The sequence below is a fragment of the Solanum verrucosum genome, unplaced genomic scaffold, assembly GCF_900185275.1.
Source record: "Solanum verrucosum unplaced genomic scaffold, falcon-dt-bn FXZP01000238.1, whole genome shotgun sequence".
Classification (NCBI taxonomy): domain Eukaryota; kingdom Viridiplantae; phylum Streptophyta; class Magnoliopsida; order Solanales; family Solanaceae; genus Solanum; species Solanum verrucosum.
In genome coordinates, this window is record NW_026020630.1 from 1,088,753 (window position 1) to 1,101,363 (window position 12,611).

The 12,611-nt window shown below is 35.0% G+C and overlaps 1 protein-coding gene across 1 annotated transcript; it reads right to left on the reverse strand.

Moving 5' to 3' along the window:
• Positions 1 to 1,788: 1,788 nt before the first annotated feature.
• On the reverse strand, positions 1,789 to 12,104 carry LOC125811472 (probable ADP-ribosylation factor GTPase-activating protein AGD14). The gene is made up of 14 exons (XM_049490971.1): positions 11,954 to 12,104; positions 10,526 to 10,666; positions 7,240 to 7,301; positions 7,021 to 7,108; positions 6,820 to 6,881; positions 6,645 to 6,741; positions 6,058 to 6,468; positions 4,294 to 4,878; positions 4,034 to 4,198; positions 3,755 to 3,859; positions 3,576 to 3,656; positions 2,826 to 2,973; positions 2,713 to 2,755; positions 1,789 to 2,427 (listed from the first exon to the last, which is right to left on the reverse strand). The coding sequence occupies exons 2-14, from the start codon at positions 10,619 to 10,621 to the stop codon at positions 2,289 to 2,291; spliced, it is 2,082 nt and encodes a 693-aa protein (XP_049346928.1). The 5' UTR covers positions 10,622 to 10,666; positions 11,954 to 12,104; the 3' UTR covers positions 1,789 to 2,288.
• Between the last annotated feature and the right edge of the window lie 507 nt (positions 12,105 to 12,611).

Below are 12,611 nucleotides of genomic sequence, written 5' to 3' on the forward strand. Positions count from 1 at the left end.
TAAATAATATCTCTATAAAATAATAAAATTACCTGGTCCCACCTATATTAATTTGTAGAGGTTTTATTGTATATAACAATTATTCTCGGAGATCAATAAACCCTTATGATCATATTTAATAATGTTATTTTTTTTGTGAAGAACTTTTAATGTGTCTTGTTCAAGTTGTTATAAAAACTATTTTGACATTACCCTATTTCTAAGAAAATTGCAAATCCTAATATTGGCTAGAATTGTACTCCCTCCGTCCCTATTTACTTGTCCATATTTCCTTTTTTAGTTGTCCCTATTTAGTTGTCCATTTTGACAAATCAAGAAAGGACAACAAATTTTTTCCTATTATACCCTTATTTACACTTCTTGAAAATTGTAAAAGTGTATGTTGTTTCCCTCCAATTTATTTCACTTGAATTCAAATAAGTGGTTGTAATTTTGAAGTGAAAAGTTGTCATAAGGATAAAATTGTAACTTCACTGTGCTAATCATTGTTGCCTTAATCTGTGTGTCATTTCTAAAGTGGACAACTAAAAAGGGACGGAGGGAGTACTGTCTAAGGCCAAAGTATAGAATATATAATATAATAAGAATATTAAAAAGGGAAGTAGTTGGTATGAAAAAGGGAATAAAGAATGTAAATAAATACAAAATGTATTGTATGGATGCCACTTGGAGGACATATATAATAGCTTTAAGGCAAAGCTAAGTTGGGAATAAATTAAAAAGTATATTTTGTCTAGTGATTCTGTTGGTATATTGAATCATTGATTTTTAACTTTACTTGGTTCGATATTTATATTGAAATATAAGGTCTATTTTTGGGATAGTATTTGAACTCTAGGCTTTTGGTTAAGACAGGCATTAGCAAATTGAATTATTGGTTCGTTAAAGATAGATCCTGAAACGATATTCGTAAAGAAATGTAGGGTCTATTTTAATTTTTTGAGATAGTATCTGAACTCGAAACCTCTGATTAAGATATTAGTTATTGACATAGTTGAAAATAGATGCTGACACGACATTCATATGAAAATGTAGGGTTTATTTTTCGAGGTAATATCTTAACTCAAAACCTCTGATTAAAACAATAGTTGTAGGCATATTGTATCATTGATTCGTTGAAGATAGATACTCACACAATATTTGTATTGAAATCTAAGGTTTATTTTCTGAGATAATATCTAAATTTGAGGCCTCTAATTAAAACAGTAATTGCTAACATATTGAATCATTGACTCGTTGAAGATAGATAATGTATTACATAATAGCTTTCTTGATACACATCACTAATTTTTACTTTTAAAATTCTCAAATAAGATTGTGTGGAGTATAGCAATAATGTCTACGCATCATGTCATTCCTTCCCAAAAAAAATCTCAAACCCCCAAAATTATTTTCTTTATTATTAATGCCAAAGTACCATTACTTTTTTCTGACAATTTTTATTTTAAACAGAGCTTCATTTGAATTATACAAAATTACAAATGTGACAATGATGATTGTTCATGGTCGTTGTGGTGGTGATTATACGTTGGAGGAACTGTGAATATATTTTAATTAAACCGATTAAGTAGCAATGATTAGTTGCCTGTTGCCTCACATAATTCTTTAAGTAAATAATATCAAAATTACAAATTGGAGATCAGGTTCAGAACGAAATCATAAAAATTTGAAATCCAATTGGTCAAAAGTATACCGTAAGAAATACGCAGGTCTTACCGCTACATAAGGTCAAAAATATCTACATCACCAGAAACATCAGAGGTTTTTTTCAAATCTTAGAAGGAAAAAAAGAACAAAGAATATAGATATTACATTAATCCTATCGTACAAGTAAAATACAAACTGTACAATACAGCTGAAATTCTATATTGGAAACTACTGACCACAACAATACTAGCGAAAAACAAAAATAAATAAAAACAATGCAACTTTCAGTGCAGGCAATGAGGGGAGGGGTGAAATAAAGAAGATTAATAAATGATAAAAGGAAAAAAAGAAGAGGAAAAAATATAATAATAATAACACATTTTAGGTGCAGCAGGCAAAAATGCACATGATAGATATGTCTCACAATGAAGGTTCCCATTCTTTGATAGATAAATCCCCTTTAGCTTCTTCCCAGCATCTAGTTACACTTCCTTTTGGCAGCAGCACAGTGGATCCGATGCTCGGTGATGAATGCCATAACCCTTGGAGATGCCTTGAGCATGAAACATTCTACAGCAAGCAGCTACGAAAATATTGTGAATCGGAATGCTCAATTTGATCACATTATAACTGAATTTTCTTTATCCGAAAGGATTTCCTCCAGAAGAAGAGAAGGTGTTCTGGGTAGGGGTTGCAGAATATAATGCACCAGACTGCTGATTCGAGTTTAGACCTCCGAAAGCAACCCCATCAAAGCCAAAACTTGCTACTCCTGGTGGTCTGCAAATTGAAAAGCACTCCTTCAGTATTACCCCTCGAATATATAGATTCTTCAAACAATGAAAGTAAGCCATCTTGAGAAGGAAAAGTTGAATGGAAACAAGTTGTACACAATAAAAAGGCAGAAAGTTTCAGTCTATACTTCTAGATTTAATCTCATATGTGTTAACACTTCATTTGTTATGTCCTACATAGGGAATAGGGTGCTGGAGAGACGGTAAGAGAAAGCTAAAACGATATTGTTTGGTGCAAGACTAAAAATGGAATAGCAATTAACCAAAGTACCTCTGTTGCATGCTACCAGCGACTTGATGCCCCAAGTATGAGCCTAAAAATTAAGAAATCATCAGCATCCGAAAAAATGGACCAGAGATCTAATGAAGGGTAACTGATACTACCTGGTGGATTTGCTGATGCATAAGATGGTGCTTGCTGAGGCATTGCCAGAGGATAAGAAGTTGGGGCACCGAGGTTGGATGTATGCAGCAATCCAGTTGGAGGTGCCATGTTTGGTAGTGCACCTTGTAATGATGACATTGATGGAAACTGAAAAATGAAAATCTCAATGAGATCAAGGGAGGTTAATGTTAATTAACATATTTCCCACTAAAAAAAGCTTTGTTTCCTTCTCTTCAGGGTCAAGCACAAAGGTTTTGTGGTTGTTACAGCAATTAGTTATTCGCCAACTTATCACATAAATTATATTATTGAGAAATAATAGGAGTACAGGTAAAAAACTTCTCAATTAAATATGATCAAGTTCACTGCAGATAAAAGCATTTTCAGATTTCCACCTAAAGATGAAGCTCAAGTGCATATGATAATCAACTAATATCACCATAAATTATCAATATCCCCCTCTATATCATATTTTAATGTTTGCATCCTTTTCTTACAATTCAACACAAGTTGAAATGTCTTCAGTACAGTCCAAAAGGGTATAAAACCAAACATATCTCTGCTCCTATCTTCTCATTTGCTACAAGGAAAAATCTTAGGTACATCCTTTCTTCTTCATTTTTTGTGTGGGTACGCGGGAGGATGGGAGGAGAGGGGGGGCTTGATTCTCTTTTAATATGAATGCCTTGTGCATCATAAGTGGTGACAAAACAAATCATTCAAAGTAAGGTGAAATTATTTTCACATACCGTTGGAGCTTGTGAAGTTGGTTCATTTATGACATCAAAAGGGTTTGTTGATTTTGATGGTTGTGGAAAAGCATTTGTAGCCTGAAAACCAGTCCATGAGCAAGGTGCAAGCGAGTTAAGCATGATGTGACAATAAAATAGCAGAGTCAAGCATAAACACTTTGGGTCAGCACAGATACCATTGACATGTTGTACTGCATAGCGAATCCATAGCCTTGCTGTGGACCAGCATGCCAGCCTGGAAAAGCTCCAGAAATTGAAGAATAATTTACAGCAAACAAATCCTGCAAAGAAATGTACATTCTCAGACTACAGGATTTTTTTAAATGTATCCATCTACTAAAGAGAGAGAACTTCTTAACCTAGACAAATGTTCATACTTTAGGCTATACAAATCTTCTAAATATATCATGAGTACTAAATTTAAAAACATAATAAAACCATAGAAAAGAACTCACCGCAGGCAGTTCTTTTCTTCCAATGGATTTGATTTCAACAGAAGAAGCTTGAGATGCAACTGCAGAAGTGGCTTCCTGAAGGACAGGGTTTACAGCTTGAGGAACTTGTGCAGTTGCTGAACTAGAAAAACCAAGTGTGCTTGGGGCAACTGAAGAATTCCATTGCTGAAAGAGGAAAGATCGTGATTCACAATGATCAGTACTGAAACACAAGGATACAGCGAGTTGGCCTCAAGGACAATGCAGCGCTAAAAAGCTACCTGGTTGCCAGAATGTCCACCAGCAGCTGGAGTAGAAAGCTGTGATATAGCCTGTTGGCCAGTCACAGGAAACAAGGAAGTCTGCTGAGGTTGCATATTAGACCAGTGTCCACCATGAGTATTTGCAAAGGCATTACCACCACTAACTGGCAGTATTGATGTCGGTCCAGTGGGTGCAGCTGGAGCACCACCAAGAGGAAATGCTGCTGAGTTGTCCATAGTTGCAGCTCCAGGAGCAAAACTACTGAAGGGAGTGAATGGAGCTGCACTACCACCAGGACTTCCTGAAGGAGCAGTTGCAGTTGCTGGAGCTGTCAACTCTGAGAATACAGTCTCCAGTAGATTGGTATTTGAAGGAGCTGGAGATGCTTTAACCTCTGCAAATGAATCAAAGTTCGCCCAGTTGTCAGCAGCAGATTTCGTTGGTTGAGCAACGGGCATGACCGTAACAGATTGTTGTATTTGTGGTGCGGGTGCAGAAGCTGGGGGTTCAGGAACATCATCAAAATCAATTAATGAGGTTTCGGTCTTAAGTTCGACAGGGTTCCCGTTGGAGGACGCCAAACTACTGGAAGATGCAGTCCTCTGCACCATACACATAAAATTATTTAGCACCTTATTAATTGGCAGGCAATGGGAAAGCCATAAAAGAAAAGAGTATACTGGTAACCTATGTTGATCGGACTCTCCAAAAATGATGCCGCACCCATGTCTGATCCTAAAAAAATGCACTACTTTTGAAGGGTCCGATACACACCCGTTGACATTTTTGACGAGTCCGAGCAACATAGTTGGTAAGTAATGTGGAGCATATTTTGCACCTTTTGGTTAGGTGAGCAGTAAGGAGACATTACAGGTAAAGCCCATGCAGTTTGAAAATGCTAAGAGTTGTGTGAAATCTAGATGTACATATTTCCTATTTGTTAAATAAAAGGTTTTGAGAACAATCGAGAAAGAGAATGTTGAATATGAATATTCGCGTGGAAGACACTAGATGCTGCCTATGTCAAGCATCAGTGATGGAGATAAGCAAGCACTTGTTTGTAGACTGTGATTATGCTGCAAGGGTGAGAGTTGAACTTCTACAGTGGTCCAACATCTCATTGCCTGCAAGAGAATTGAAAACTATATTGGAGATGATTAAAATGAAGCACTGGAAGAAGTTTAAGAAGGAAGTGGTGGCTGCTCTATGGGGAGCTATGGTGTATCACATCTGAAAAGCAAGGAACTGGAAGCAATTCAAAGGTGTATAGATACTGCATACCGACACAGTGGGGAAAATTACACGAGAAATAGTAGAGAGAATAGACATGTATAAAAATACAAAAAGAGCAAATAGATGTAGAAGTTTTGGCAAATTTTATGTAGTTTAACTGTTGGTCTTTCTGAGGCCATTCCTCATTACATCCTTACTAGAGAGAGGGTGATGAGGTTGGGGCTCCTAGTTTGTATGCGGATGTTTTTGTTAATGGTAATATTCACATTGGTTGCCAAAAAAACATTCGAGAAAGAGCTTTTTATCAAATATTGATGCCATCATTCACCAGATATTTTACTTGGGTAAGTCGTTTCCAAAAGATGTGTAACTATATCAAAAACCAAAGGATTGTACCATCATCCAAAAAAGGAACAGATATCATAGGATGTCTTATGGGAACAAACCGGGATCATAATGGGTGTGTTACTAGATAATGTAACAAAGCTTAAAATCATCATCCAAAAGAATCAAATACCATATGCTGTTGTATAGGATATAATCCACACCTGGGTTCTCATGGAACTATCAGCAGCAGACCTACCACCATTGGTTTTCGGAGGTTCAATAACTCGAAGAGGAGATACACTCTCTCCAAGAATCTCTCTAACAGGCCGAACCATTGGGGGACTAGATGTGTCAAAGTCGCTTTGACGGTCAGGTGACATGCTTTCAAACTTGGATCCTCCATCAGAAGTTCGACCATTCCCAAATCTATCCTCCCGTCGCCAGTCATTGATTACTTCAGCACGGGCAGGACTTCTTTGATCATATCCAGGACTTCTTCCACCACTACTTCTCCCACCAGGACTAGGTCTGTCACTATATCGGCGCTCATATACTTCCTCATTTGGTGGGCTTCGAGAGCCACCCCGGTAGGTATCTGTCTTCCTGTTCTCGTTCAAGTTCTCGGCTTCAGCCTGCAGATATCAAATATTATATGTATTAAAAGGAACATGTTCAACTAGTGGACATCAAAGGTTTTAGAACAGAAAATATGCTCAAGTGAGGACATCATGGAAATTCTTCTCCTGTAAGAAACATCATGAGCTATTCTGAAAGTTAAAATTGAGGATGAGCGGGATAGAATATGCACCATCTTTCCCCTTGGTGGCTTCTCAATGCTCCTTTCACCGGAGTATCTTCTATCCACATACACATGCTTAATAAAATCACGAAGCCTCTCTACATTACTGAACACAAAGACTATTAGAACTCATTTGGGGTCAATAATAAGTATCAAATACATACATTTTATTAAGATCACAAACCTGCCATCTGGGAGAGAATTACGCTGTGGGTCCCAGTCCTTCAAATATATTTCCTTTGCACTCTGTGAAAATGACCCCCCATCCCCAAATAAAAAACCGCAAAGGCAAAAGGATAAAGGAGTCAGGCAACCAGTGATGAAAGGAATATGAACATGACATTAGAAGTAGGTGTGCCACTTGTAGCAAAAGGAGCATGCATACCGCATTTCCTCCTCCTTGAAGGGCACTAACTTCTTGTGAGGTAAATTTAGCCATGGATACTGATTTCACTCTATGGGTGAACTCCCGACTGCCAGTATTTTCAAATGTAGAACAATAAGCAAGGAACTAGAAGTTAAAAGGAGTTTCTAATGCTAGGAAACATTTTTAAGCATCACAGAGGAATGATGGTTGCAGCATTTTATGAATAACAGCACTTACTGTAAACCACTGCATGTTGTGCAAACAAATGTCCAGAAATTAGTGCAAACATATTGTGGCCCCTGTTAGACAGAGAAGTATGAGATATATTACTATACATGTGTTATTTCAATAGATAAGAACGACACTTGATAATATTTAAAGAAACCTGCTATGCAACTAATTCAGACAAATAAGAGAGGCACGAAAGCGAAGAAAAAGAATCCAAGAAATGACACAGGAGCCTCTACGGTATATACATTAATGAGTCACTAAATTTATGGACAAGTTATACAAGAATTTTGATAGAAAGATTGTAATATGGTGAATTATAACCAATGGATTGTTAGGTTACTGTATTTACTATTGGTTGTTTAGTTCATCCTAATAATATCTAGATACACGGTGCATCATTTAAAACACTTTGGCTTAAATTGGATAAACATTTGTTTTAAATCACTTAATCTAATATTGGTTTTGTTAACATATATGAATAAAATTTTGCTCTATTAAACTTAAAAATAAAATTGAGTTACATCAATAATGATTACAACTTTTATTTTTTCAAGGACAAGATATTTTCAAGATGAAATTTAAAAAGAGATAGAAAAATGTTATATACAACAACATACTCAGCGAAATCCCACTAAGTGGGGTCTCAAAGGGTAGAGTGCTTGCAGACCTTACCACCACCTCATGGAGATAGACTGGTTGTTTCAATATACAAAATGTTATATAAATAAATAAATTTCACAATCATCTATTGAACATGAAAATTTTATCATATAACTTTCTTTTTAATTTTAAAATTATTAAATGTAAGCCTGATACTTTAAAGGGCAATTTAGACATCTACACGTTCTAATACATGTATTGGTAATAGTTGTATCGTTACACCACAATGATTTCAATATATAATAATGTTCCAATTGCAGCATAACTAATGCAAGGATTATTACTATTGCAATTAAAATTGGCACTAAATCTGCATAACTAAAGAATTTACTACAGGAATTATTTCCAATAATACATCTAATCAAACGAAATGAAAGGGAATGAGACAGTCTTTATCTACAGTGACACTGGATATATCTGGGTTTTTCATCTAAATATATATATGTAAGTCGAACAAAGACGAGAAAATTGAAACCCAAATCAATGTGACAATTCTCTCATAGTCAGTAAAGACATTCTTTCAGTTTAAGAGAAGCATGCTGGAAAAAGAGCTCGTTTACTCAATATTTTCAAATGAAAATCATGTCTATTTATAAGCCTAACGATATATCATAACCAGTAGAAGAAACATTGTCATCATTATAGATAAAGGTCAATGAACTAATGAAGTGGAATATGGAAAAGTGCATAAACAAACCATTAATAGGTCATTTGGTTCACATGCTAATTATGTGGAACTAGAATAGAAGGATTATTTATGCAGTCAATAACAATAAAAAGACTGCTATATGATGAAAATAACAGAGATTTGTATGTAAAAAGTAATATTACAAGGAATGTTATTCATAGATTACCTACTTTAAGGAAATTTTAAATACTTTAATCTTCATATTGCTAATAAACATAATTTTTTATTTGGTTATTTCATATTCTCTCCCCGCATAAAATAATGCATAGATTCTTGTACAACTTAATGTGGATATTATTTAGTACAGCCAACCAAACACTAGTGACCAGGATAATTTTTTCTAATTCCTCAAACCAAAAATTGCATATTCGTATCCTACGTATGTTGAATATTACACTGGGATAATTTCTATTAATCCCTCAATCTAATGATCCCTTAGACTCTTGATTCTTGAAGTATCATATTGTCAAAAATGCGCCAGGATAAGAAGAGAGTAAGGAAAGGAGTTGAAGTAAGTTTAAAGCAGTGAAAACACTGTAGATGTGTGTGTTTTCTGTTAAACGGGAAATATAGGATGCACATGCTATCTTACTACCATGGTTGAAGCTACTCTTCTTTTTAAGTTAAGAAAATCTCTTTATGCAGATTATTTCCATTGAATGCATAGCATTCCTCAAAATTCATTTTGAAATATATCCTATAAAATCTCATAAATGCTTCTCATCTATATTTATATTAGACAAGGATATTTTCTAAGAAAAGCAAATCTTGAAGAGTAAATACTAAGCTCTTCCTCTTAATACATTCCTTCCACATACAGAGCATCTTCTTATTACCTGCACTTCTGAATTTCAGAAGATGCTCAACTTTTTCAAAGAAAGTTAGCATACTTTTTTGTAATAAAGATTAAATGAATAAAGCAAATTAAACTTAACGTAACAAGACTTGGAATACTTGTGGCATTTGGAATCAAATGTAGCTTTTTCTTGGAGAATGGAATCAAATGTAGCTTTACAAGTGAAGGTCGTCTCTAGAGTAAATAAATGGTAAGCAAGTGGTGAGGTAGCCAATTTTACAGCCTACATGATGATTAGATTTAGAATTTCACCCAATTAGCATATCATGGTATCTGTTTGTGCTTACACCATGTCACATCCAAACCTAGAGAGAAATGCAGTCACTTTACACACACAAACATATTAAACAGAAGCCCACATTGGACATGCATTTCCCCATCCCTCCACTCCTAGTTAAGACAGTTCATCATTAAAAACTTGGCCTTACTTTTCTTGTCATTCTAATGTGTAAAAGCCATGCTAATCTTCTATGTATCCTTTCAAGCTTATTGGAAATTATTAAATAGAGCAGAAAGGAACAGATATAGACCAAACCGAAGGTCATGCACAATTCACAGTTCAAATACAAGAACAAATTCAGCAGCTAAAGAGGTAAAATTAAGACCAAACAGAAAGTGACCAAATAGAAAAATGGTCAAAATGCTAAACTAAGAAATAGAGCCGAACGAAACAGATATAGAGCATTCCTATAACCATTGCCAACTAGTTTTGGATCGAGACGTAGTTAACAGATTGATTAAGCATAACAAACTACTCCTATGTCCCTTTCTATGTGATATTTGAAGAGCCAAAGAATTTTATTTTACCATGATGTGTTCCTACATTTTCAATATTTCGAATCTTTTTTTTTTGATCAAGTAAGCTGTGTCGAATCATTAACTATAGTGACTTACTAAATTCAATATTCAACTTCCAAAGATGTAAATTTTGTTTCCAAAAAACTTAGAAGAATCTACATTCAACTTCGCATCAAAGTTAGGTACTTTGACATTCCCCCCACCTAAAATGGGATTTAGAGAATATTAAATAGAGCAGAACAGAACCAACATAGAGGATTCATATAACCGACAGGATAGATCAAACTTACCAAACTATTACAGTTTATACATCGTCGATTGTCCGGAAGCTTAAGCAGATTCCGTATGGTTCTTTCATTCTTCTCATCCTCCCTTCGGTTCGCCATCTCTTCACAAAAAACCAGCAATCAAAGCCCTATCTCCTCAACTTACTGCCAAAAATCACACGAAAAATATTCATCAATTCCAGTAAAATAAATTGAGTCACATAACCAGCAATCAAGCCCCTATTTTCTCAACTTACTGCCAAAAAAACATCAATTCCAGTAAAACGATCAATTAAAGTCACATAGACCAGCAATCAAAGCCCAAATTTCTCAACTTACTGCCAAAAATCACATAAATGTTCGTCATTTCCAGTAAAACGATCAAAGGAAGTCACATAAACTAGCAATCAAACCACCATCTCCTCAACTTACTTCCATTAAATCACACAAAAACTCATCAATTCCAGTAAAACGATCAATTAAAGTCACATAGACCAGCAATCAAAGCCCTACTTCTCAACTTACTGCCAACAAGCACACAAAAACTCTTCATTTCCAGTAAAACGATCAATTAAAGTCGCACAAACCACCAATCAAAGCCCTACTTCTTAATTTACTGCCAACAATCACATAAAAACTCGTCGTTTCCAGTAAAACGATCCATTAAAGCTGCACAACCCAGCAATCAAAGCCTAAATTTCTCAACTTACTGTCAAAAATCACATAAAAAGTCGTCATTTCCAGTAAAACGATCAATTAAACTCACACAAACCAACAATCAAACCCCTATCTCCTCAACTAACTTCCAAAAATCACATAAAAACTCATCAATTCCAGCAAAAAAGATCAATTAAAGTCGCATCAACCAGCAATCAAAACCCAAATTTCTCAACTTACTGCCAAAAATAACATAAAATTTGGTCATTTCCAGTAAAACGATCAATTAAAGTCACATCAACCTGCAATCAAAGCCTAAATTTCTCAACTTACTGCCAACAATCACACAAAAACTCTTCATTTCCAGTAAAATGACCAATTAAAGTCGCATAAACCAGCAATCAAACCCCCATCTCCTCAACTTACTTCCAAAAATCACACAAAAACTCATCAATTCCAGTTAAACGAACAATTAAAGTCTCATAAACCAGCATTAAACCCGTATCTCCTCAACTTACTTCCAAAAATCACACAAAAACTCATCACTTCCAGTAAAACGATCAATTAACTCATTTCCAAAAAAAAAAAAACACATAAACCAGCAATCAAATGACTATTTTCTCAACTAACTGCCAAAAACCACACAACAAATCAACAAATACAGTTAAAACGATCAATCAACTCACACAATCATCAAACAAACATCAGATCTGGTAAATTCAGAGTCATCAAATCCAAGTAACAAAACGAAATCCAAACAAATATAGGCTAAAATAAGCAAAAACGTCGAAGTACCTTGATCGATGAAAATGGAGGAAACAACAGCTTTCGTACAGCTCAGAATGCTTCCTCTTTTGGAAGAAAAAATTGTAGAGAGAGAGAGAGAGAGAAAATATAGGGTGCTCCGCGGATACAAGGGAGAAACTGTGTGTCTTCTTCTGCTAAAAGAAAACTGAATTACTTTGACGGGTGGTGGACTTAGAATGTTGTTATGGGGACAGGTCGTACATGGCGGCTATGAAATTATACAAATACCCCTCAAAATTCCCACCACAAGAAAAAAAAATATTGATCCAAAATTTAAAAATAATATATATCTAGTTTTTTTCCAAATTTATTTTATATAATAAAATGAATAATATTTATCGGAGAATCTTAGTAGCTCTGTATATGAGTCGGTTCAGTTTGATTTTGAAGCATATTGATTAAACTTATTGGTTATCAGACCAACTAAATCGTTATCGCTTTAAAAAAAATCATTGAAGATAACTTAGAAACAAAGTGACAAACCAGATGAACCATGCACCTAAGTTGACAGATTGCATCTGTTAAAAAACAAACGCTAGCATATAACTTTTTTTTATTTATTAGGATTATCGATTTTGATTTGATTTTGAACGGTCATAATTCACTTGATTGGTTGGTTGAATATTTTCTTTATTGGTGCGGATTT